The 24,052-nt window shown below is 41.9% G+C and overlaps 1 protein-coding gene across 1 annotated transcript; it reads right to left on the reverse strand.

Annotated features, from left to right (window-relative positions):
- Positions 1–12,342: 12,342 nt before the first annotated feature.
- Positions 12,343–22,921, reverse strand: LOC149323522 (transmembrane emp24 domain-containing protein 1-like). Its single transcript, XM_089489126.1, has 4 exons — positions 22,721–22,921; positions 18,381–18,478; positions 16,599–16,782; positions 12,343–14,573 (listed from the first exon to the last, which is right to left on the reverse strand). Exons 1-4 carry the CDS (start codon positions 22,910–22,912, stop codon positions 14,355–14,357), a joined length of 693 nt encoding a protein of 230 aa, XP_089345252.1. The 5' UTR covers positions 22,913–22,921; the 3' UTR covers positions 12,343–14,354.
- Between the last annotated feature and the right edge of the window lie 1,131 nt (positions 22,922–24,052).

The raw sequence follows: 24,052 nt of genomic DNA on the forward strand, positions 1-24,052 counted from the left end.
TTCATAATTATTCTTAAACAAACAAACATTCTCAGCTGTTAACCAAATCACTAAATATTTAATTTTTTGACTTATTTGGAATCCCGATACTTCATTAATCACTTGTTTTTCCTCTTTTGTCACATTCATCGTTAAAACCGACGTTTTACTACTATTTATTTTCAATCCTGAGGTTTCACAAAATAAGTATTTAACAACAATTTTAAATCATTAATGGGGTCTGATAGTATAATAAGCAAATCATCTGCGTAAATTCTTGTTTTGGGAAGTTAAGTCCCTTTATTCTACAGTGCTACCTCGGGTTACGAATTTAATTCGTTCCGCGGCGCCGTTCGTAACCCGATACATTTCGCAACCCGAAAAGGCGCTGGAAAGCCGCTAGCCGCGGCTTCCGATTTGAATTTCGCGCCGAAATTAATTTCGTAACCCGAAAAATCCTTCGTAACCCGGAACAGTTTTTTCCAATGTAACTTTTTCGTACCCCGGAAATTTCGTAACGCGGTGAATTCGTATCCCGGGGTACCACTGTATTTTCATCTCCAATATTATTATTAAGGATTTCCATCACCATTAAGAATCATAAGGATGAAAGTGGGCATCCCTGCCTAGTACCATTTTGTATAGGGATTCTTTCTGATTTTTCTCCGTTAATCAAAATCTGGGCTTCCTGTCTACAGTAAATAGCTTTGACCCATTTCATAAAGTTTTCTCCTGCTTCTACTTTCTCCAAAACCTGAACTAAAAATGACCAATTTACTTTATCGAAAGCTTTTTCGAAATCCATAAAAATTAAAGCTACCTTAGAATTAATCTTACGTTCATGGGATTCAATTAAATCTAACAGAAATCTCATGTTATCTTTAATTCTTCTAGATGGAAGGAAGCCACATTGATCTGTATTTATCCAAGTAGACAATACAGTGGACCCTTGTTATACGCTGGGGTTTGGTTCCAAGATCCCCCGTGTATAACAAAATCCGTGTATGCTCAAGTCCCATTAAATATAATGACATAACAAAATGGTCTCCCTTATAAAAAATGGAACATCAAGGTAAATTTATACTTTTTTGGAACATTTTCAAACTGTGTATGCTTGAATCCGTGTATAAAAAATCCATGTATAAGAAGGGCCGACTGTATCTTTTTTAATCTTTCCACTAATACTGCTGCAAAAATCTTATAATCGCAATTAAGAAGAGATATCGGTCTATAATTTCGAATATCTGAGCTATCCTTGCCGTCTTTAGATATTACCGTAATATTTGTTTGTCCCCAGGTAGGAGGTGAAACTCCATTAACACTCATTCATTACTTTGCACATTATCAGGGCTAGCTGATATGCAAACTTTTTATAATATTCTGATGGAAATCCATCGGATCCTGTTGTTTTCCCCGACTTCGCATTCTTAATCGCATCTAATATTTCTTGAAGAGTAATTTTTTTATTCAAAAAGTCTCTTTGCTCCTTATTGAATGGAGTCACGTTACATTTAGTTAGTTTCTGATCTTATCGAGCTGAATATGATCTCTTTTATATAAGTCCTTATAAAAATCATATACAATTTATTTTATTTTATCTTGTTCCGTATACAATTTACCCATATCTTTTAAAGATACCATCCGTTTCTTAGATTTTTTCCTTTCTCAGTTGGTACGACAACCATTTACCTGGTTTATTGGCTCCATCAAAAAAAAATTGCTTAGTAAATGTAAGCTTCTTTTCTATTTCTTCCACTAAAATTAAAGAGATCTGGTTTTGTATAAGCTTTATCTTTTTCATCAAATCTTTATTACAGTGCGCCCTTTTCTTACGCGGGGGGGTCGGCTCCAGACCCCCCCCATGTAAAAAAAACCCCTGTATGCTCATGCCCCATTAAAAATAATGGGGTTTGTGCATGGTGTGGCGGTGCGGTGGCGCATGTGCGCCAAGGGCACGCACCCCATTAATGGGACACGCCAACCGCGTGCCCCATGCGCTCCCATGAGCTCCCTAGTGGCTTTCGGCATATACTGAAAGCTGCGGATGATGCGGGCGCACTGTATTAGGTAGTTGTTTCAGACATTCCTCCTTTTTAACTAAGTCCTTTTCTAAATCTTTCAATTTTGGGGGCTTTTATTCTTTTAATTTCGCAATTTTTTCAACCCCCCCTCCTTCATAACTGCTTTTGCAGCTTCCCACACTATATACTTTGGGGTATCTCCTTTCATATTTTCCTTAAAATAATATTTTAAGCATTGCGACACTTCTTCCACTATTTTATCCTTTAATAGTAATTGATCCCTTAGTTTCCAATCGTATTGTCTTTGTCTTGTTCTTAAAGTTAGTACCACCATTTTATGGTCCGAAAATAATCTTGGGTTAGCTTTAATATCTATAGTTCTAGAAATAAAAAGAGGAGAAGCAAAAAACATATCTAACCCGGCCCAGGATTAGTGCTTATCCAAAAAGAAAGGTATATTCTCTTTTTCCCCATGGATTTCTCTCTATATACCCTTTATGGATAGAAAATCTATAAGATTAAAAAAATCTTTAAGTAGTTTCCCTTGATTAGGATTTATGCTTTTTTGAATATCTATCTCCCTGTTGCCATTCTTGGGCAAGGTAATTGAGAGAGCAGTCGCCTTCCAACTCCAAGCTGTCTTGGATGAAACTGATTATCTGAACCCATTTCAATCCGGCTTCAGGGCGGGATATGGAGTTGAGACTGCCATGGTCGCCATAGTCGATGATCTCCGTCTGGGCATTGACAGGGGAAGTGTGACCTTGGTGGTGCTCTTGGACATCTCAGCACCTTTCGATACCATTGACTAAGGTATCCTTCTGGAACACCTGAGGGAGTTGGGCATTGGGGGCACTGCGCTCCAGTGGTTCCGTTCCTACCTCTCGGGCAGATTCCAGATGGTGCAGCTGGGTGACACCTGGTCCTCTAAGAGGGAACTGACATCTGGTGTCCCTCAAGGAGCTATTCTGTCCCCAATGCTGTTTAACATTTACATGAAACCGCTGGGAGAGATCATCCGGAGACATGGGGCGCGATGTTATCAGTACGCTGATGACACCCAAATATGTTCTCTATGTCTCCGACTGATACAGGGACTAAGGATGGCATCTCTCCTCTGAATGCCTGCTTGGAGTCGGTAATGGGCTGGATGAGGGAAAACAAACTCAGACTGAATCTAGAGAAAACGGAAGTACTAGTGATAGTTTCCTCGGGTCTAAGGAAGAAAATTTGCCAACCTGTCCTGGACGGAGTCACACTTCTCCTGAAGGATGATGTTCGCAGTTTATGAGTACTACTGGATTCGTCCCTGCAATTGACATCTCAGGTAGATGCGACGGCCAGAAGTGCTTGCTATCAATTTTGGTTGATATGCCAACTGCGACCCTACCTAGACGGAAGGGACCTTGAAACAGTGGTACACGCTCTGGTAACCTCTTGTCTAGATTTCTGTAATGCGCTTTACATGGGGCTACCCTTCTACCAAGCTCGGAAGCTTCAGTTAGTGCAGAATATGGCAGCCAGATTGGTCACCAGTTCATCAAGGTTCGACCATATTACACCTATTTTAAAAGATCTTCACTGGCTCCCTATTTGCTTCCGGGCACAGTACAAGGTGTTGGTTATTACCTATAAAGCCCTACATGGCTTGGGCCAGAGTTACTTATGGGACCGCGTCTCCCTATATAATCCGCCCCACACTCTTAGAACATCGGGTAAGAACCTATTGGAAATAGCAACCTTTAAATTTGTTGCTACTTCGCAAAGAGCGTTCTCATCAACGGCTCTGAGACTTTGGAACTGTCTCCTTGAGGAGATCCACTCGGCGTCCTCATTAGAAACATTTAGAAAAGCAGTTAAAACCGAGCTTTTTAGCCGAGCATACCCCACCTGATATGAATACCCTCCCAATATGATATGAATGATATGCCCCTGTCTTGTTGTTGATGCTATTGCTATTGTCTGATGTTGGATATTTTATTGTTTTTAGATGCTTTTAATTGAATTTTGATGTAAACACTTTGTGCTTTTATTTAGTCTGTAACCCCACTTCGATCCACCGGAAGAGGTGGGGAAACATAAATAAATTTTATTATTATTATTATTAATTACTGGATCAACAACACCATTCCAGTCCCCCATAACCAAACATGAATCAAAAGAGATTTGGACAATTTATTAACAATTCCTTTTAAAATGTTCCCTTTCCTTTCTAATGGACCATATACTCCTAAAATTAAAGTATTTTCTCTTTCCAGCATCAGTTGCACACCAACAAAATTACCACTTGTATCATTCAGAATTTCTTTGGCTCCATATTTAGAGTCAATATATAATGCAACTCCTTTCTTTTTGTTCTTAGCCGCCGAGACAAAAACATCCCCCAATTTGAGATTCTTAAGAAATCTTACATCTCTCCTTATTCTGATTTCCTGTAGGCAGAGAATTTCAGATCGTTGTTTCTTTAGGTAATAAAATACCTTCCCTCTTTTTTCTCTGCCATTTAGTCCTTTCACGTTTAATGAAGTGATTTTGAGGGTATTCATCTTTACTTAGTCGATGGAATAAATAAAAAGGAAGCGACAGGAGAAAGAAAAGGTATTAATTGTTCAATGTATCACCTTCTTGATCTGATAAAATTTCTCCCTCTGAGTCACCTTCTTTTAGTTGTTGCACTAACTCTGTTTCCTGTTGTTCTAATAACTTGGGAATTGTAGTTTTGTGAGACATCTAGCATTTTCTGTCAGAGAGAGCTCTGGTGCCACAATAACCTACAGTTCCCAGGATTCCCTAGCAATGAGCCAGGGCAGTTAAAGCGGTCTCAAAGTGGATTATTTCTGCAATGTGTTTCGGACCTAAGTCATAAATTAGGTAAATGGATTGAAATAAAGGAACTTATCTATCGATCAATCTATTTTACTAATATAATACACACACACCTTAAAAAATTCCATTTGTCAAATACCTTTCATGGAGGCATTCCTTGCTACCTCTCATGAAACTAAAACCCAAATATGCGGATGTTCTTTTTGGAATTACGGCCATATTGAGGAGTTACAAAAATCTTCCTTTGGCCATTTGGGAGTTAAATGCGACTGCTGGTAATATAATACTTTGCAATGTTTCTATTAAAATTGACTCAATGAGGTTTGAGCCAATTAGCTGCTTTTCACTATCCTCAGATGTATTACCTGCGGTTCAGATTCCAGGAGCAGCATATGCACCTGAGGTTGCATCCACACTGTAGAATTAGACACACTTTAACAGCCATGAGTCTATCCTACAGAATCCTGGGATTTATAGTTTGGTGAGGTGTTCAGCCTGATCTGGCAGAGAGCTATAAACTACTGCAAACTAACTTTGCAGCACCCAAAGTAGCTGAGGACAAAAGGGGAAAATGGGAGGAAGAAAAAAAACTAGGACACTTTAGAAGCAGCTGAAACAGTGGGATGGCAGTGGATTAACTAGAACTATCCCTGCCAAACTGGCACGGTTGGAATATCTGCTATATTTTTCTTTATATAAGCCTCCTTGGGAGACTTGTATTTAAGAGGGGAAAAACCAATATGTACTTTAAAGGTACTTCCGTTGCTCAATAGGGAAAAATGCAATCACTATTATAATTACAGGTTGTGGATGCTGTCATTTTTGAAAGGAATAATTTGTAAAGCTGTTATTTTAGGCTGTCCTCCTATATGCAATTATTTGGGAATGAATACCATTTAACCTCTGAACAGGCAGGAGGTCTCTTGAGCTAGTGTTTATCTCAGATTTTAAATTATTATTTTCTCTCCCCATATTTCATGCTGAACCGGATAAAACCTTAAATTATTATCTTCTGTTCTTTTTGACATGGCAGGCATTGTCAACTTAATTTCCAGAATATTGTCCTGTTCCCAATTATTCCCAATTTTTCCCCTTTTCATGCTTTTAAATGTCATTGACAGTTTGAGTTCCTGCTGTTGTTTGCTCTAGACCCTTGGGCCACAAACTGTGCTCTTTAAGGGATGTTGGACTTCAGCTCCCAGAATCCCAGACTATTGACCAACATGGCTGAGGATTCTGGGAGCTGAAATCCAAAATCTCTTGCAGGGCACAGTTTGGGGACCACCGCTCTAGAAAGCCCGTTTTCTTCTTTGAGAGCTGTCTCTTCGCACGATTCTTACATAATTTTCACTCAACCTATCGGCCTATCTTCCACTAAACCAAAATAATCCAAGAGAATTTCTCCTAGTCTCTCATTTCACATAAGGACATGGCAATTTTGTCCACCTCGAGCTATCTGCAATAAGACTGTTGCTCAAAATGCCAGGGCAACCACAAATAGGGGAATTTTAGTAGCTCAAATGGCAGTGCTGGAAGCCATAAAGCCCTATGAGGAGAGACTTGGGGAGCTGGGTATGTTTAGCTTGGATAGGAGATGGTTAAGAGGTGATATGAAAGCCCTGTTTAAGTATTTGAAGGGGTGTCATGTTGAGGAGGGAGCAAGCTTGTTTTCTGCTGCTCCAGAGACTAGGATCTGGAGCAATGGATGCAAACTGCAGGAAAAGAGATTCCACCTCAACATTAGGAGGAACGTCCTGATAGTAAGGGCTGTTCAACAGTGGAATACACTTCCTCAAAGTGTGATGGAGTTTCCTTCCTTGGAAGTCTTTAAACAGAGGTTGAATGGCCATCTGTTGGGGGTAATTCGGCTGTGAGTTCCTGCATGGCAGAATGGGGTTGGACTGGATGGCCCATGTGGTATGTTCCAACTCTACGATTCTAATTAAAAGCAGCCGAGAAGGCTTCAGAAATTCAAAATGGGTCTCAAACCTGGATATACCAGTTCTGAAAAGCAGAACTCCAGAGTGCAAGTTCCAAAACAGGTTTTTTTTATGCGTCAAAGACAATCACCATCCATACAAATACATTCACTCACACACGTTCAAGGACTAATGGAATGAAAAGTGGTAGCAGATAGTGACGTAAGGGGTTGCAGAGGAAGATATTGTATTTATCCCAGATGCAGAGTTCCAGTCGGGGGATAATGGGAAGAGAAGTGGCTCAGCAATTTGCGTGAGGATCATAGTGTAGCCAGCAACGCTGGGGAGTAAAGCAAGATATGGACAAAGTGTCTGCCTGACCTCAAGCAAGACCAATTTGTTGCAGGTGTTGTTATAGGGCAAAACCTGTCCTGGGGCAGAATTTGGGATTCAGGGGTAGTTTCCTGTATTCGATACACCTATATTAAAATCACTCCACTGGCTGCCTATTCGTTTCCAGGCACAGTACAAGGTGTTTGTTGGTCATTACCTTTAAAGCCCTCCATGGCTTGGGCCCAACCTACTTAAGGGATTGCCTCCTTCTGTACAATCCCCCCCCCCCCCGTACCCTCAGATCCTCTGGAAGGAATTTGTTGCAGTCCACAAAGACCAGATTGATGACAAGCTCCCAGAGGACTTTTTCCACGATCGCTCCCACTTTATAGAATGGCCTGCTGGGCGAGATCCATCAAATGCCAACCTAGAGAGCTTCAAGAAAGCTGTCAAGACAGATCTCTTCCGGCAGGCCTTCCCGGAATAGAACCCGGCCATATAACACTCCCCCCACAGAGATATATGAGCGAAGACTCTGCCCACTGTTATTTTATCATCGTATTATTGTTTTTAGATTTTATCGTTTGTAATTTTAATGCATAGAATTGTTTAATCCTTTTTTAAAGGGGGGGAATTGTATATATTGTATTTTTTAAAGGTTGTATGCCGCTTTGATTGTGGTAACAAAAAGCGGGATATAAATTAAAGTTTTATTATTTATTTATTTATTTATTATTATATTTCCAGGAGGAAAGAATGGGGAAGTTGGGAATGGCCAGACAATCAGTGCAAATATCTTTGTGCATCCCAGAGGGACGTGTACTTGGATTTCTGTTCACTTGTAAGCACAAGGTCTATCACCTAGCATCACTCTTATCGGTGAAGGGATTATGCAGATTCCAATCTTGATCAATCTATCTTGATTTCCTCATGCTGAGCCACCTGGATCTCCTACTATAGAATCATAGAGTTGGAATAGATCTCAAAGACTATCCAGTTCAACCCCATTCTGCTATGTAGGGACACACAATCAAAGCACCCCGACAGATGGCTATCCAGCCTCTGTTTAAAGACCTCCAAAGGAGGACTTTCCACTACTTGTCAAGGGAACATCTTCCACTGTTGAACAAGTCTTACTGTCAAGAAGTTCCTCCTAATGTTGAGGTGGAATTTCTTTTCCTGTAGCTTGCATTCATTGTTGCATGCCCTATTCTCTGGAGAAGCAGAAAACAAGTTTGCTCCATCCTCAATGTGGCAAGGCAATTTCCCGTAGTGACACACTCTTGCAACCACATGTCTTAAACGTCCCTTTTACTATCACCTTGATATGAGAAAAGAAAGGGGCACAGGGAGGCTAGACATTGGGGTAATAAGATGCTACTGCACAGTAATAGTTGCAATGGTGTTTACACACCATTCCTAATGTTTCTTGCATTCTACAGGAGCAGATGTTGGAACATCAAATCAGGCTGCATGCAAAGGTGGGGAGGCAAGGAAGCTGAACCTGAACTCTATCCCCTTCACTGGAGTAAAGTCAGAGTAGAAACACTATGATTTAATATTAGATTTCTCCTTCACTATATGTTTTCATTTAAGAACGTAGCAGCCATTCTTGAACAGATCAAATAGTTACTTTTCTGCACAGAATGTGCTTTTCATTATTGTATGCTATTGAAAAGAAACATTTAAATTCGACTGCTGTTAATAATAAAACAATTATCCATCATGCTTGGCAGGAACGAGAGCTTTTAAGCACAAGAGGCTTCCTTTCTTAGAATGAATCTCACACATATTGTTAATCCTTTATCTTTAGTTTGAGCTCTAATTTGAGATCTTCCTGTACGAATCTCATTACATCAGAATTTACACCCATTGATAAGACTACATTCTTAACTAATTCAGAGTATTCACTTTAATCAAAAAAATTTAACTACTTCAAGTAGACATTACTTTCAGTAAATGCAAACACGTATAAGAGGCATATTTGTTGGATTACTCCCTTATAAACATGAGATACAAATAATTTTGAATGAAACTGAATTCTTCAAAATGTTATTAGCAGATTACATCAGGTTCTAAACCTTTCGGACAGATTAGAAAATCTGTGTCGAGTCTCCGCATTTCCTACATTCAGATACCAGCCAAGAAAGAAACGTGGATTCTGATTCTATGCAGCCTCCAACTGCAACACTGAACTTGCAGGACTTGACCATTCAAGAAAAGAAAGCCAAACCAATTGGAAGAATAGTGACTTTTTCCATGCCTCTCCATATGCCTTCATAGCACTTTCATGTTCTTCCTGAGAAGACAGTCATCAAAGCATGCCTTTAACTGCATGGAGAAAGCTGCTGCTTGGTTTTGCCTTTCATTTCTCATGCAGTAAAGTCCAAAGCTCTGCAAGTACAGTATCATGGGCTGCATCCGCACTGCACAAATAATCTAGTTTGACACCACTTTTAACTGCCATGACTCGTTGCTATGAAATTCTGGCAACTTTAGTTTGTTGCGACACCAGAGCAGACCTCTATTATGGGGTTTTCTTTGCAAGATTTGTTCAGAGGTTTGCCATGGCCTTCCTCAGGCTGAGAGCAATTAAATTGCAGTCTCCTTTTTTTTTGAGGTCTTTAAGCAGAGGCTGGATGGCCATGTGTTGGGGGTGCTTTGATTCTCTATTCCTACATGGCAGGGCATTGGACTGGATGGCCCTTGAGGTCTCTTCCAACTCTGTTATTCCATTGTTATTCCAACGTCACCCAGTAGGTTTTGTGACCGAGCTGAGAATCGAACCCTGGTCTCCAGTTGTAGGCGAACACTCAAACTGCTATGCCGTGCTTGCTCATGGTTATTACATGTTGGAAAACACCATCATCTTACTCTACCCCTGCCCCCCACCTGTCATGTGCGAAGATGAGAAAATAAATGCATGGATTTTTGAAAATCTTATTTCTCACCTACCCCTCCAACAATTCTTCTCTTCTTTTACCTTCTTCGCCCCCCCTCTCCGGTCTGTCTGTCTGTCTCTTATAGTCTCATCTCCTTACTCTCCCACTTTCTGGGACCCTGTAGACCACAGACATAGTCTCAGGTTTAAGAGTGTCAAAATTCAGTTTTCTTGGACAGATGGACAGCCCCTGTGTGGTGTTCAGTGTAAAAACAAGCACACCACCTGGATACAAGGGGAATCACTTTGCCAAACTGCCCTTACCATCTATTATCTAAACCTAGCCCTGAAGGACTATAAAAGTAAAATCAGAGTTGGAAGAGACCCCAAGGGCCATCCCAGTCCAACCCCCTTCTGCCATGCTGGAACTCACAATCAAAGCCCTCCAGACAGATGGCCATCCAGCTTCTTTTTAAAGACCTCCAAAGGAGAGTCCACCACTCTCCAAAGAAGTTCTTTCACTGTCAAACAGCCCTTATTGTCAGAAGGTTTTTCCTAATGTTGAGGTGGCATCACTTTTCCTGCAGTTTGCATCCATTGCTCCAGGTCCTAGTCACTGGAGCAGCAGAAGACAAGCTTGTTCCCTCCTCAATATGACACTCCTTCAAATATTAAAACAGGGCCATCATATCACCTCTTAACCTTCTCTTCTCCAAACATACCCATCTCCCTAAGTCACTCCTCAAAGAGCATGGTTTCCAGACCCTTCACCATTTTGGTCACCCTCTTCTGGACACACTCGTTTCTCAATGTCCTTTTCGAATTGTGGGGCCCAGAACTGGAAAAAGATGTTTTAGGTAAAAAAAAAAAAAATCCAAGAGAACTTGCCTTTGATAAAGCACCAACTGGATAACAAAAAAAAATGTCTCTTTACACTATGGTTCATTACATAATAACCAATCTGGGGAATGCTGAAATTTCAACCTAAGTTAATCATATTTTGATTAAACAATTCCTTTTTCTTGACAGATTTCCAGTTTAATTGATTTTAATTAATCAGCTCTTATTACTGCTCAAAACCAGAATTTGGAACCATTACTTTTGGAACTACAGCTATAAGCAGCTTTGTTCAAAATGATATGGAGTTTTATAGATTTTCTATAAGTCTCTTTCATCTGTTGTTTGCCATCCCTCTGATCTGTTAACTGAAGGAGATACCTTATTAATCTAAGTCATCCCCATTCCCAATATTCCTGCAAATATTTGGGAGAAGTTTGGCTCATTAATAATTTTTGCTAAATACCAAACTTATAAGAATAATAAACTATCTGAGACCTCAAAGGTCCTTCTCATCAAATTATCTGTGAAGCTGTATCAATGGGCATTTTTATTATGTCTGTCCTAGACATATAATGTATACCTTATACATTATGAGAAAAAGATGCCTTACCAAGGTATGTGGCCTTCAAATTGTTCCATAAGGTAGCATTACAAATAAATAATAGAAAGTCTCACTGATAAATCTATTGGTATGTGCTCATCTCTTAGATGGATGTAAGACATGTAATAAATAATATTAAACCACATTGGAAATGTATCGACAAAGCAAGGTCAACTAAGTATTATTAGATGAAGAATGAGGTTTATCAAAGCCATTCTTTTCAACAAGAAAATGGTGAACAATTCAAATCAAAGCTAAGTTTAGGTGGGAAAGATGGGTGTTCCATTGGAGAGCCTTGCGTTAACTTGGCTTCTTGAGCAATGCAGATTTGAGCTGACTGGCATAATAAGCAGGCAGCCTTTTTTGATTCAAGAACAGGGGCTTGTCTGGAGTCAGACATTTATTGTAAAGTATAGACCTAAATACCCTAAAGTCACAAGATCCCGTCTGATCTTGGGAATCTAGACAGGGCCAGCCCTGGTTAGTACTTGGGATGGGAGATTGTTGATGAATATCAGAGGAAAGAACTGGCAAAATCTGAGGATTCCTGGCCTAAGAAAATCCTATAAAGGCATACACAGGAAGGACAAAGTACAGTTGGCCCTCCGTTTTTGTGGGGGATCCGGGTGACAAGATGTCATAACCATAAAAGAGAATAAGGCACTGCAAAATGCTACATTGAAGAAAAATGTTGGGTGCTACCAAATAAAAGCTAAAAACACTAATATAAATATAAATTCATGCTTCTTGGTCATGCTCAAAATGGAGGACAGCTTGAAATTCCTCCTAGGTGGAAAGTTGAAATGGAGGACATGTCCTGGAAAAGGAGGACATCTGGTCATCCTGCATAGGCTGCTCTTTTCCCATCCATGTACACTAGAACTTCTACAGAAGGGAAGGGTATGTTAACACTATTTAATACCATCCAAGACCAGTAACAGATCTAATTCAAAAGACAATTTATTGAACCAGAAACACTGACATTCAAAGGAGTCAATGTTGTCAGTCTCTTTCGTTAACACTATGTCAGTTGTTCTGTAAGATGAGGAAGCCCAAAAAAGCCTAAAATATTTCAGCATGTATTATTTTCCTACCATCACCCGCCTTTGGATGCAGCTTCCAAAACCGCTAGGAACCTGTCCTGCTCAAGGCATAGTACCATGAAAAACCAGCCTAGGCCTTACATATTGCTATATTCAAGTAAGTTTTATCATACACTTATCATATGTAGGAGAAAGTGAAATTAACTCCGCATTAGAATATGGCTGTTGGGGCAAGACATCAATTGCTCTTGACCATTCAAATCATTGCCAATGAGATGAAAGAGCCAAGGCTCAAGCTATAAGGAATCTCACCCTAACATTGTGTAAAGTCAGGGCAGGGATGCAGTGCCAAATGTGAAGGGGCTGCTAAATTCTTGCTTTGTTCATAATCCTCCTCACCCTCACCGCCACTCCTCTTACACTTGCTCTTCTAGCCCAGTTTATTTCCTGAACTGGAGCCTAGCTAGTGGGTAAAGGATCATGGAGGGTCTAAAGAATAACACAGGTAGCAGCAGATTGGAAGGATTTGGCGTCTCACCCACTGTTACCCAACACAGATCTCTCCTGGTTATTATATATAAAGATTGGGATCTGCTACCTTCATAGAAATATATGCACACATCACACAACTGAAATATCTCTAGCCCCTTTCATACTGTACAGTTATAGCACTATGATTTCACTTCAATGGTCATGGTTTTGTCCAAAGGAATTGTGGGAACTGCAGTTGAGGGAGGGGCATTTAGAATTCTTGGGCAGAGAATTGGCCAAACTACAAATCCCATCATTATACGGAATGTTGCCATGGCAATTAAAGAGGAACCATAGTACTACAATGGTCATGTGAAAGGGACCTCATATCCGAGGACCAGCTAAAAAATTGCAAGTACTGTAGTATCAACCTGAGGACAAAAAACAGTATGGACTCAGATTGCATTAGTAACTCATAAACTATGAATATCAGTTCCAAATAAATCCAAGAGAGGCTATTTGTTACTGAATTCTAATATCTGAAGACACCTAAACAGGTAATTTTGAAATGCAATGGGTTTTTCCCCTTCCAGGGAAAGAAATGTTTCACATTTCATATGTGAATAATGTATGTAAGAATTCATACGTAAGAATTCTGGACCAAGGGAGGGGAGGTGGGTAATCCAAATGAGACTACCAGCAGCCCTTTCCACCTCATCCTTACCAGACTGCTGGAACTAAAGCTTTTTCAACAATCTCTTCAGCAATTGCACATATTCCTTGTGTATCCATGCCTAGAAAGGAATGGCAGACAATCATGGAGGGCAAAGATCATCAAAGCTAGCCAGGGAGATTCTTAATGTTTTGAAATACTGTGACGCATTTTTGGGCGAGGAAATTCAAAACAGAGGAAGGGCTAAGAACGTTTTCACTACAGAAGAGTAGGGGCACACCTACTTCCAATCAGGCTAGCACCTCTGGTTAAGGCACACATGGATCCAGTCTGATGCAGAATATCCAGGATTAAGGCCAACGGACAAACCCCTTGCAAGCTATAGTATTTCAGGACACCCTGCATCCTTTGTTGTCAACAGAAGAGCTACTGAAGCAGAGGGGGCACTGAAGTTGCCTGGTGTTCTTATTCAGGTCTGCTCTCACCCAACAGATCTGTCTCCTCTACTCCTACTTGTCCTTTTAACAATTTCCACATGCTCCTGTTTTGCCCTTTGCCACAGCCACTGCTCCATGTGTGGATGTTACATGCCCCCATTCCAATTCCTGCCCTTATCCTGCCCATAATCCTTGAACCCCTTCTGCAGAGAACTCAAAATTGAATTGGTGGTGAATTCTGGCAGTACTAAGCTTTGGTAATATGAGTGCTGGCACTGGTCTTGGATCCCACAGCTACCAATGGGGTGGGGTAGTCAGTTTCTCTTTCTGTTACGTCCAGACTCTCCTCTTGTCTTCAAAAAGGCTTTTCAACATATACACCTGGAGGAAGGATACCACCACCAGCACACTGAGGTTGACAGCTGACCAGAAGTTGACCCGGGTCAGGTTGTTCTCCTGCAAATTGCGGTCCCGTGCTTCAAAGGCACGTAGCAATGCCTGCATTTGGATACTCCGCTCAAGGTGGCTCTTCATGGTTTCAATAGATTCCTATAGTGACCAGAAAAAAAGGTAGTACAGAGATTATTGGCTTTGATGTGCGATTCATCCTGATGATGGGCAAACCCAGAGGAATCAAGGGATCATAGGAAAGAGAGAGACACCACTTGTATCCTTTCCTAGTTATAAATTGATTCAAAACGCGGCAGCCAGACTGGTCACCAGCTTATCCAGGTTTGACCATGTTACACCTGTTTTAAAATCTCTTCACTGGCTGCCAATTAGCTTCTGGGCACAATACAAGGTGTTGGTTATTACCTTTAAAGCCCTACATGGCTTGGGCCCAAGTTACTTGCGGGAATGCCTCTCCTTACATAATCCGCTCTGCACTCTCAAGAATAACTGGGAAGAATGTATTAGAACATCAATCAACTAGGCTCACATCAACTTCCCAAAGAGCCTTTACTGTAGCTGCTCCGAAATTGTGGAATAGTCTTCTGGAGGAGATCCGTCTTCTTGCCTCCTTGGAGGTATTGAAGAGGGCACTTAAGACAGATCTCTTCAAGCGAGCTTATCCACCTGACCTTATATAAGAGATCTCCCATCCTCCTGACCGTTGTATAACTCTATCGCATTTCCACCTGATAATTGAGCTAGTTTTAATATTAATTGTTACTTTATTTTATTGATGTGTTTTTATGTGAATTTTAGTGAGCTGTAATCCTGCCTTGATCCATCTGGGAGAGGTGGGAAAATATAAATAAACTATATTATTATTATTATTCTTAAACAGGAAAGAGGCCTGATGGTAACTATTGCTGTTCAAAAAGGATAAAAAAATCAGTTCCATTGTCACTGGGAAATGAGCTCAGAAGAGAAAGGCACACTATCTTGATTTCTTAATACTACATCTCATGCCATAAGATGGGAAGTCCCTGTATCCAGGAGACATTCATTTGCAAAAGTCTCCTCTATAATGGCATCACTTGCTTCCCTACATCTTTACTACATTGGGATTAATTTGAATCACAATCTCCCACCACCACCTCTTTTCACTGTCCAAATTTCTCGCTTCTCTCAACTTTTTCTTCTTCACAAAACTCCTTTACTTTCAAAACCGTCTGCATTATTATTCCCCCAATTAACAAACATCAAAAGCTGGTTTCAAAATTAAATATCTTGCTTGTTCAGAGGGTCTTGGCTATCAGCCCGTTCTGGACTTTGATAGTCAAATCCCACTGCAAAAATATGGGGCAAGGGAGAGACTCTGAGAAGCAAAAGGAGCCCTTTTATGTAGCCAAGTTTTTGTCAACTGGAAGGAACTTTTTACCAGGTAGGCACTGTATTTTCTTTACTGTTTTTTTAAATTTTGATTTTTTAAAATTTTGTTGGGTTTTCCTATTTGAACATTTCATGTTTTAAACATATTTTTTAAAGAATCAGGTTTACTGTGAGCCTCCTTGAGTCCCATTTTTGGAAAAAAGGCATGATATAACTCAAGTAAATAAAAAAGAAGAAAGCAGCAGTCAGCTCTTAACCTCTTCAAGGCATTTGTTATATTGCTTAGAGTTCAGCACAGACCTTGGGTTTTATTGGGGAGTACCTATTTTTTGAAAGACCAGTAGTAAATTAAATGAGGACCAAGCAGCTACTTGGCCATCAAACTAAAACATTAATTAAAAGTAAAAGCAGATTCTCTTTTATAGCCTTCTCCTGGAGCAACTCTTCACTGCAGTGGCAACAGCTCTGCCCCTGTGAGCACATGGAAAGCATGGTGGGGCATGGAGGCTCTGAGCTGAAGTGGGGAAAGCAGAGGCAGATGGGACCAATTCTGACTTTAGCTTGGCCGTTTCATCCAAGCAGCTCTCCCCATTCTTCCTTTCCCAGCTCCAGTCATGGAGCCACAGAGAGCAACATATGGTTCCTGAACTTGCACTGTGTTTCTAAGTCCCAATCTTGAAAACTCTCCATTACTCTGTCTTATGATGCCACCCCAGTGCAAAGTTTCTGTTGGGGTCTAAAATATCTGGTTCTCTACACTTTGCGGTAATCATGTTCCCTTTCCTCTTTGCCCACCTTAATATCTTCTATCTTAATGTCAAGCATTTCGTCTGGTTCGGCCACTTCCGCCCATTGATTCAAATCTTCATCATCCTGGGGGCTATCGAAGATTAGTTCAAAGAACACTAACTTCTCTGAGATGGTACTGAAGGAGTTGTCAAAGCACAGTTTGTAATCTCCACTCTCTATGGGTTCAACGCTGCAGACAAAGAAAAGAAAGTAGTAGAGAGCCTGAGCCAAGATTTTCATAACAAAAAAAAGCATATTTCCATTTCAGCTGGGCAAGCCAAAGTTCATATATACTAAAACAGCACATGTGCACAAGACATATAAATCTCATTCCAGTTTCTATTGCTTCAGAGAATAGGTGAAAAATGTGTCTATTCTCCTTAACTCATCTAAAGATCACACTTACTTCAGCTTCTGATTCTAGCTCATTTAATGGTAAGACACATTTTTGTTCATCCCAATCAATGTGGCTCATTTCCAGCAGGACTTTTAATGCATTACTTAGTTCTGTGTATCAGCAAATTTAACAATGGAGACTACCAATGAATACCAGGTGCTGTATGCTCTATTTCAAATGAAGGAACTGGCAAAACCACTTGAATATTCCTTAAGAAAATCCTATGAAATTCACAGGGTTGCCATAAGTCAACGGGCAACTTAAAAGTACATATATACACACACAGGGGGATACTGAAATATAGGAGTCTTGCTGGATCAGACCAAAATCTCATCCAGGCCAGTATTCTTTCACACCATGGTCTGACATGTCTGCAGAACACAGGTGCAAATGCACTTTCCTACACATGTTCCACAGCATCTAGTATTGAGATACCTCTGTTGCTATGTGCCTTTCAAGTTCACTTCATTTTATAGCAACTCCCTCCTAGTTGCTACAGTTCATCACAAGATTTGGACAGGAAGTGGTTTGCCATTTACTTCCTCTGAGGCTGAGAGAGTAAGAATTGCCGAAGGTCACCTAGTGTCTCTGTGGCTGAAGGATTGAAATCTTGTTCTTCCTGAGTCCTACGCCAACACTTAAACCTCTACACCACAATGACTCATACTGAGAGGCATACTGCTTCTGAAACTGGAGATTAATTTAGAACCATCATGACTGGTGGCCATTGATAAACAGAGTTCTCATTCATAAATTTATCTAATCGTTTCTCCAAACTATTCAAATTGTTGGCTATCACCACAACCTGGTAGGAAATACCATAGTTAGCTAGCCACTGTCTGAAGAACTACAGTGGGCCCTTCATATTCATTGGGACTGGGGGGGGGGGGGGGCTGGATAACACTTCTCTAGGATTTCTAGGTCCTCTAAGACAACTCTATGGTTAACATCTGCCATAGGTTGACCACATGATTTCGGTGAAGGAGCTATAAATGCCTGAAGAAGTGTTCTGTCTAAGAATCTCTATATTCTCCAATGTGACTTCTGGTGGATGTTGACCACAGTATTGTACTGGAGGACCCAGAGATTCCTAGAAAGAGCATATTAATGAAATCCATGAACAATCAAATCCACAAAAGTCAAAGCTACAAAGCCAAAATAAATAAATAAAAATCTCTCCTCTCCTTCATTATGTTATTGCAATCAAAGATAAAATCAACAGCAAAAGTAAACATCCCCTGGTTGCAAAAGACAATCATCCGAGCTAACTGTCCCAAGGCGGAGAGAGAACTGGATTCCTTCTAGATGTGTTGTAAGTGCAACCATTTGCATGAAATAACCTGCCTCTGCCTGCAGGACTGGGTGAAACAGCAAGTAAACATGCCACTTACGTGTGCACCCCATCTGATGTCCGATATTCATCAATTAGCAATGAGCCTGAAGGGCTTTCCAAGAAGAAATCCACATCTAGCCCGGCCCCACCAATAACCTGAAGGAGACAAAAAGCAACTGATGAGGGAGGAAAGACAGCAAGGAGTGCCAAATGGGTGCAAATCTGAGCTTGCATTAGGAAACACTCCAGAGAAAAAGTTCCTCTTTTCCAAACTAATCTGCCTTACAGGAGTGCTGTGCTAAGGAGCAGGTCCTCTGTGAAAAGAAGCATGACAAGCAAAAGTGGGAAACGCACAACAGGAGGGTTTCACAGAAAACACAGAAAGAACAGCTAGGGAGGAAGTGACAAAATAATGAACTACACCTATCCCTCCACATTTGAGGTTTTGACTTTTGCAGATTTGATAATTCATGGATTTTATTTGTATGCTCTCTCTAGGAATATCTAGTTCCCCCAGCACAACTCTATGGTTAACTTTAACCAAAAGTCACACTGAAGGACCTAGAGAGATTCCTAGAGAGAACTCACCATTAGGCATTTGTAGCTCCTCCAGTGCAGTTCTATGTTCAATGTCTGGCAGATGTTGACCACAGAGTTGCACTGGAGGATCTAGAGATTCTTAGAGAGGTGGTCTTTCAGGTAAAAACATGGTGTTTTTGTTATTTGCAGATTTTCCACATTCACGGGGGTCCTGTGTCCCTAACCTCAGCGAATGTGGAAGGACGAGTGTATATTATAAAAATGTGTCAAAGGAATGAAACCAAAACTCCACTATATATACAATGGCCATATATTTATATGGAAGTAATCACATTGCAGTAATGCTACAAACACAGAATGCACAATACAAAACGCTATAGAGAACTATATATCTCAAACTGTGTCCACTGTGGTTCCCCCGATCTTAACAACCTCAGGTCTAGTATGATGATTTATTTCCACAAGCAGCGGATAGCAAAATGTTTTGGCAAAATGATTTCCACAAGTGGTAGATAAGATAGCAAACAATAGTAGAACGTGCTTTCTTCCCAAATTTGTTCCCAAATTTTATTCCATTCATTTTCACAAAATTTACATCCTAATTCTTCTTCCCATATCTCTTTCCAAATATTTTGGTTTATTTCTTTTCTTTTATTCTCCATTAATATTTTACACATTTTGCTAGTTATTCCTTTCATACTTTCAATTTCCTCTAGTTCTTTTCCTTTCTAAATTATTTGTTCACATTGCGTATATTTACATGAAGCCGCTGGGTGAGATCATCCGGAGACATGGAGCGGGATGTTATCAGTACACTGATGACACCCAAATTTGCTTCTCCATGTCTCGGACTGTTTCAGTAACCAAGGATGGCATCTCCCCTCTGAATGACTGTCTGAAGTCGGTAATGGATTGGATGAGAGAAAACAGACTTAAATTGAATCCAAATAAAACGGAGGTACTCGCTATAGGCAATCCCAATCCGGGTATGGTGATAAACTCTCCAGTTCTGGACGGGGTCACACCTCCCCTAAAGGACTGTGTTCGTAGCTTGGGGGTGCTCCTGGACTCTGGAGCCACAAGATCATAAACAATTATTCACCACATTGGTGGTTACAGCAATACAGGTTGTGGAAACTGTAGGTAGTAAATAAACTTTGGGACACTGTTGTAATATAGGCCTGTTACAGACTGGCAAAATAAAGCTGCTTCGGGTCTCTTTGGAGGTATGCTGTTTAAATGATGCATGCACCCTAAGAATCCGGAAGCTGCACCAAAGCTGCACTCCAGTGCTTAGGAATGGAATGTGGCTTTGGCGCGACCTCCGGACTCTTAGGACCCAGGCATCATTTAAACAGTATACCTCCAAAGAGACCCGAAGCAGCTTTATTTTGGCAGTCTGTAACAGGCCATAGTTCATTATTTTGTCAGTTTCTCCCTAGCTATTCTTTCTGTGACAAGGAAAAGCTACATCTGGGCAAGAGTAACAGCAACTAGTTTGGGGAAAATCAAACTCATGGCGTACCCAAACTTTCCAGAACAGAACTACTCCATGTAGGGAAATATGCTTGTCCTGCTACAAAAAGGGTTCCCTCCAACAATCAATCAATCCTTTTATTTATATCCCCCTTTCTCCCAGAAGTCATTCGAGGAATCGTTGTTGTTGTAGTGCACCTTCAAGTTGTTTCAGACTTAGGTGACCCAATGGTGAACATATCACTGGGTTTTCTTGGCAAGTGTCTTCAGAGGGGGTTTGCCACTGCCATCCTCTAAGGCTGAGAGAGTGTGACTTGCCCAAGGCCACCCAGTCGGTTTCCATAGCCAAGCTGACATTCGAACCCCGATCTCCAGGGTCCTAGTCTAAAACTCAAACCACTATGCCAAACTGGCTCTCACTCAAGGAATTACAGCCAGCCCTCCATACCCACAAATTCTGCATCCATGGATTCAATCATCCACAGCCTGAAAATCTTTCAAAAATACAATATATAGGCCTGTTACAGACTGTCAAAATAAAGCTGCTTCAGGTCTTTTTGGAAGTATGCTATTTAAATGATGCATGCATCCTAAGAATCCGGAAGCTGCACCAAAGCTGCCCTCCAGTGCTTAGGAATGGAGTGTGGCTTTGGCGCGACCTCCGGACTCTTAGGACCCATGCATCATTTAAATAGCATATCTCCAAAGAGACCTGAAGCAGCTTTATTTGGGCAGTCTGTAACAGGCCATAAATTCCAAAAAGCAACTCATGATTTTGCTATTTTATAAAAGAGACACCATCTTCCTCTGCCACTGAATTCAATGTGATTTGTTTATTCGTGGATTTTGGTATCCTAGAACCAAACTCAGTGGATACCAAGGACCTACTGTACTTACACAATAAAGTGTGGTGTAGTGGCTTGAGTGTTGGACTGCATGGAGACCTGGGTTTGATTCCCAGCTCGGCCATGTAAACCCAGTGAGTGATGTTGGTTCAAGACACACTCTCTCAGCCTCAGGGGAAGGCAATGGCAAACCCCCTCTAAAGAAATTTGTTGATAGGCTAAGTCAGAAACAACTTGAAGGCACACAACAACAGCAACTACAGAGCTGGCGTAGTGGTCTCAGTGTTCGATTCAATGACTCTGGAGACCAGGGTTCGATTCCCAGTTCAGCCATGTAAGACCACTGGTTGATCCTTGGGTGAGTCACACTCTCTCAGCCTCAGGATGGCAAGGGACGCACTGCCTCTGAAGAAATCTTGCCTTAGTCAAGTGGCCTTAGTCGCCAGAAGTTGGAAACAAAGGCAGACGACAACAAGAAGTTACACCACAAATAGTGTGTGTTTGTGGGGGGAACTCAGATCAAAACAGCGGATGGTTAAAACCTTAGCTGAAAAACCAGAGCCTCAAAACAGAAAAACCCTTGGCATAAAGCAGCAGCGTGTGAGAGGAGGAGGCAGTGACAGTGTGACCCAGTGTCCTTGCCGCAAAGGAGGACAAGGCCCCCCAAAATGTAGGACCATCTTGAAAAACGTACGACGTTCCCAAGCAAAAGCTCAAAACACTCCCAGAAATATAAATCCATGCTTCTTAGTCCTGCTAAAAAGGGAGGATGTTTTGATATTCCTCCTGAGGGTTGCCATAATTGTCCACTATTACCAGGGACAAAATGTAGGACATATTCAAGACCAAACTGTAGGACAAAACTCAGCCCAAAATGTAGGCCATTTAAGGTCCTCCCTTTTTCTTCAACGTCCTACATTTTGGGCTGAGTTTTGTCCTGCGGTTGTCCTACAGTTTGGTCTCGATTTTGTCCTACATTTTGTCCCTGGTAATAGTGGACAATTATGGAGGACATGTCCTAGAAAAGGAGGGTCTTTAGTCACCCTGGGCTTTAGCCAGCCTTGTCCTCCTTTGTGGGGAGGTAAAAGGCGCCACAAAATGGAGGACCTTCGTGAAAAAATGTAGCGCGTGACTAAAATAAAAGCTAAAAAGAACGATATAAAGGTATGCTTCTTAGTCCTGCTGAAAAAGGAGGACATTTTGGAACTCCTCCCGGACAGAAGGCTGACATGGAGGACACGAACTGGGAAAGGAGGGCGCCTGGTCACACTGGGCTGGATGTCCTCCTCACCCCAAAGGAGGACAAGGCACCACAAAATGTAGGATTATCATGACAAAATGTAGGACGTGAGCAACAGCAAAGCTGGAAACCCTCCTAAACCCAGGCTTCTGAGTCCTGATTCCTCCTGAGCAGAAGAAGGCTGGAATGGAGGGCGCTGTCCTGGAAAAGGAGGACGCCTGGTGCCCTGACTAGGAGGACATTTTGGGGTTCCTCCTGGAGAGGAGGAGGGCCAGCCCTGGCTCCGTGCCTCCGCACCTGGTACTCGACCTCCATGGAGCTGTTGGCCGGGGCGAACTGGTAGAAGCACTCTCGGCGCCCGGCCGGCAGCAGGAAGGTGAACTCGGCGTCCTGAGGGAGGGAGGCCAGCGCCAGCAGCGAAGGCGCCCCAAACACAACGACGACAACTACAAGGAAGACCAGCAGCAAAGGAAGCCCGCCCGACGACATTTTGTTGGCCCAGCCTTCCTCCGGAAGAGGGAGCCGCCCGCCAGCCCCGCCAGGACGACTCGGGAGCGAAATGGCGGGCCGCCCCCCTCCTCCAGTCTACTAGGCCTCCTCCTTCTCCTTCTCCTCCTCTTCCTTTCCCAAGGCCTGGCAGGCAGGAGGGGAAGAAGGGTCGGGATTAACCATGAGGCCCTGGGACTCGGAGAGGCTGGTTGGTTAGCCTGTTGAAGAGAAGGCTAAGGGGGGATTTGATAAACCCTGTTGAAGCATTTGAAGGGCTGACCTACTGAGGAAGGAGCAGCCTTGTTTTTAAGACCTACTAAAACAAAGGACCAAGGCCAAATAGGTACACAAGCCATACTTGCCCATAGAGAATTCAGGGGGTTACTTGGCCATTATTCCCCATAGGAAAGGGTTCCCCAATGATCTCCTATGGACAAGGGTTCCCTAATGATTCCCTATGGGCAAGGGTACCCCAATTATGCCCTAATTGCAAGGGTTCCCCAATGATTCCCTATGGGCATTATTCCCCAATGATTCCCTATGGGCAAGGGTTCCCCAATGATTCCCTATGGGCATTATTCCCCAATGATTCCCTATGGGCAAGTGTTCCTCAATGATTCCCTATGGGCAAGGGTACCCCAATGATCCCCTATGGACAAGGGTACCCCAATTATGCCCTAATTGCAAGGGTTCCCCAATGATTCCCTATGGGCAGTTATTCCCCAATGATCCCCCATAGGCAAGGGTTCCCCAATGATTCCCTATGGGCAATTATTCCCCAATGATTGGGTTCCCCAATGATTCCCTATGGGCAATTATTCCCCAATGATTGGGTTCCCCAATGATTCCCTATGGGCAATTATTCCTCAATGATCCCCTATAGGCAAGGGTTCCCCAATGATTCCCTATGGGCATTATTCCCCAATGATTCCCTATGGGCAAGTGTTCCTCAGTGATTCCCTATGGGCAAGAGTACCCCAATGATCCCCTATGGGCAAGGGTTCCCCAATGATTCCCTATGGGCATTATTCTCCAATGATTCCCTATGGGCAAGAGATCCCCAATGATTCCCTATGGGCAGTTATTCTCCAATGATCCCCTATGGGCAAGGGATATATAATAATAATAATAAAGTTTTAT

The sequence above is a fragment of the Sceloporus occidentalis genome, unplaced genomic scaffold (genome assembly GCF_023333645.1).
Source record: "Sceloporus occidentalis isolate IW3139 unplaced genomic scaffold, rSceOcc1.0.p SCAF_1, whole genome shotgun sequence".
In the NCBI taxonomy this organism is placed as follows: domain Eukaryota; kingdom Metazoa; phylum Chordata; class Lepidosauria; order Squamata; family Phrynosomatidae; genus Sceloporus; species Sceloporus occidentalis.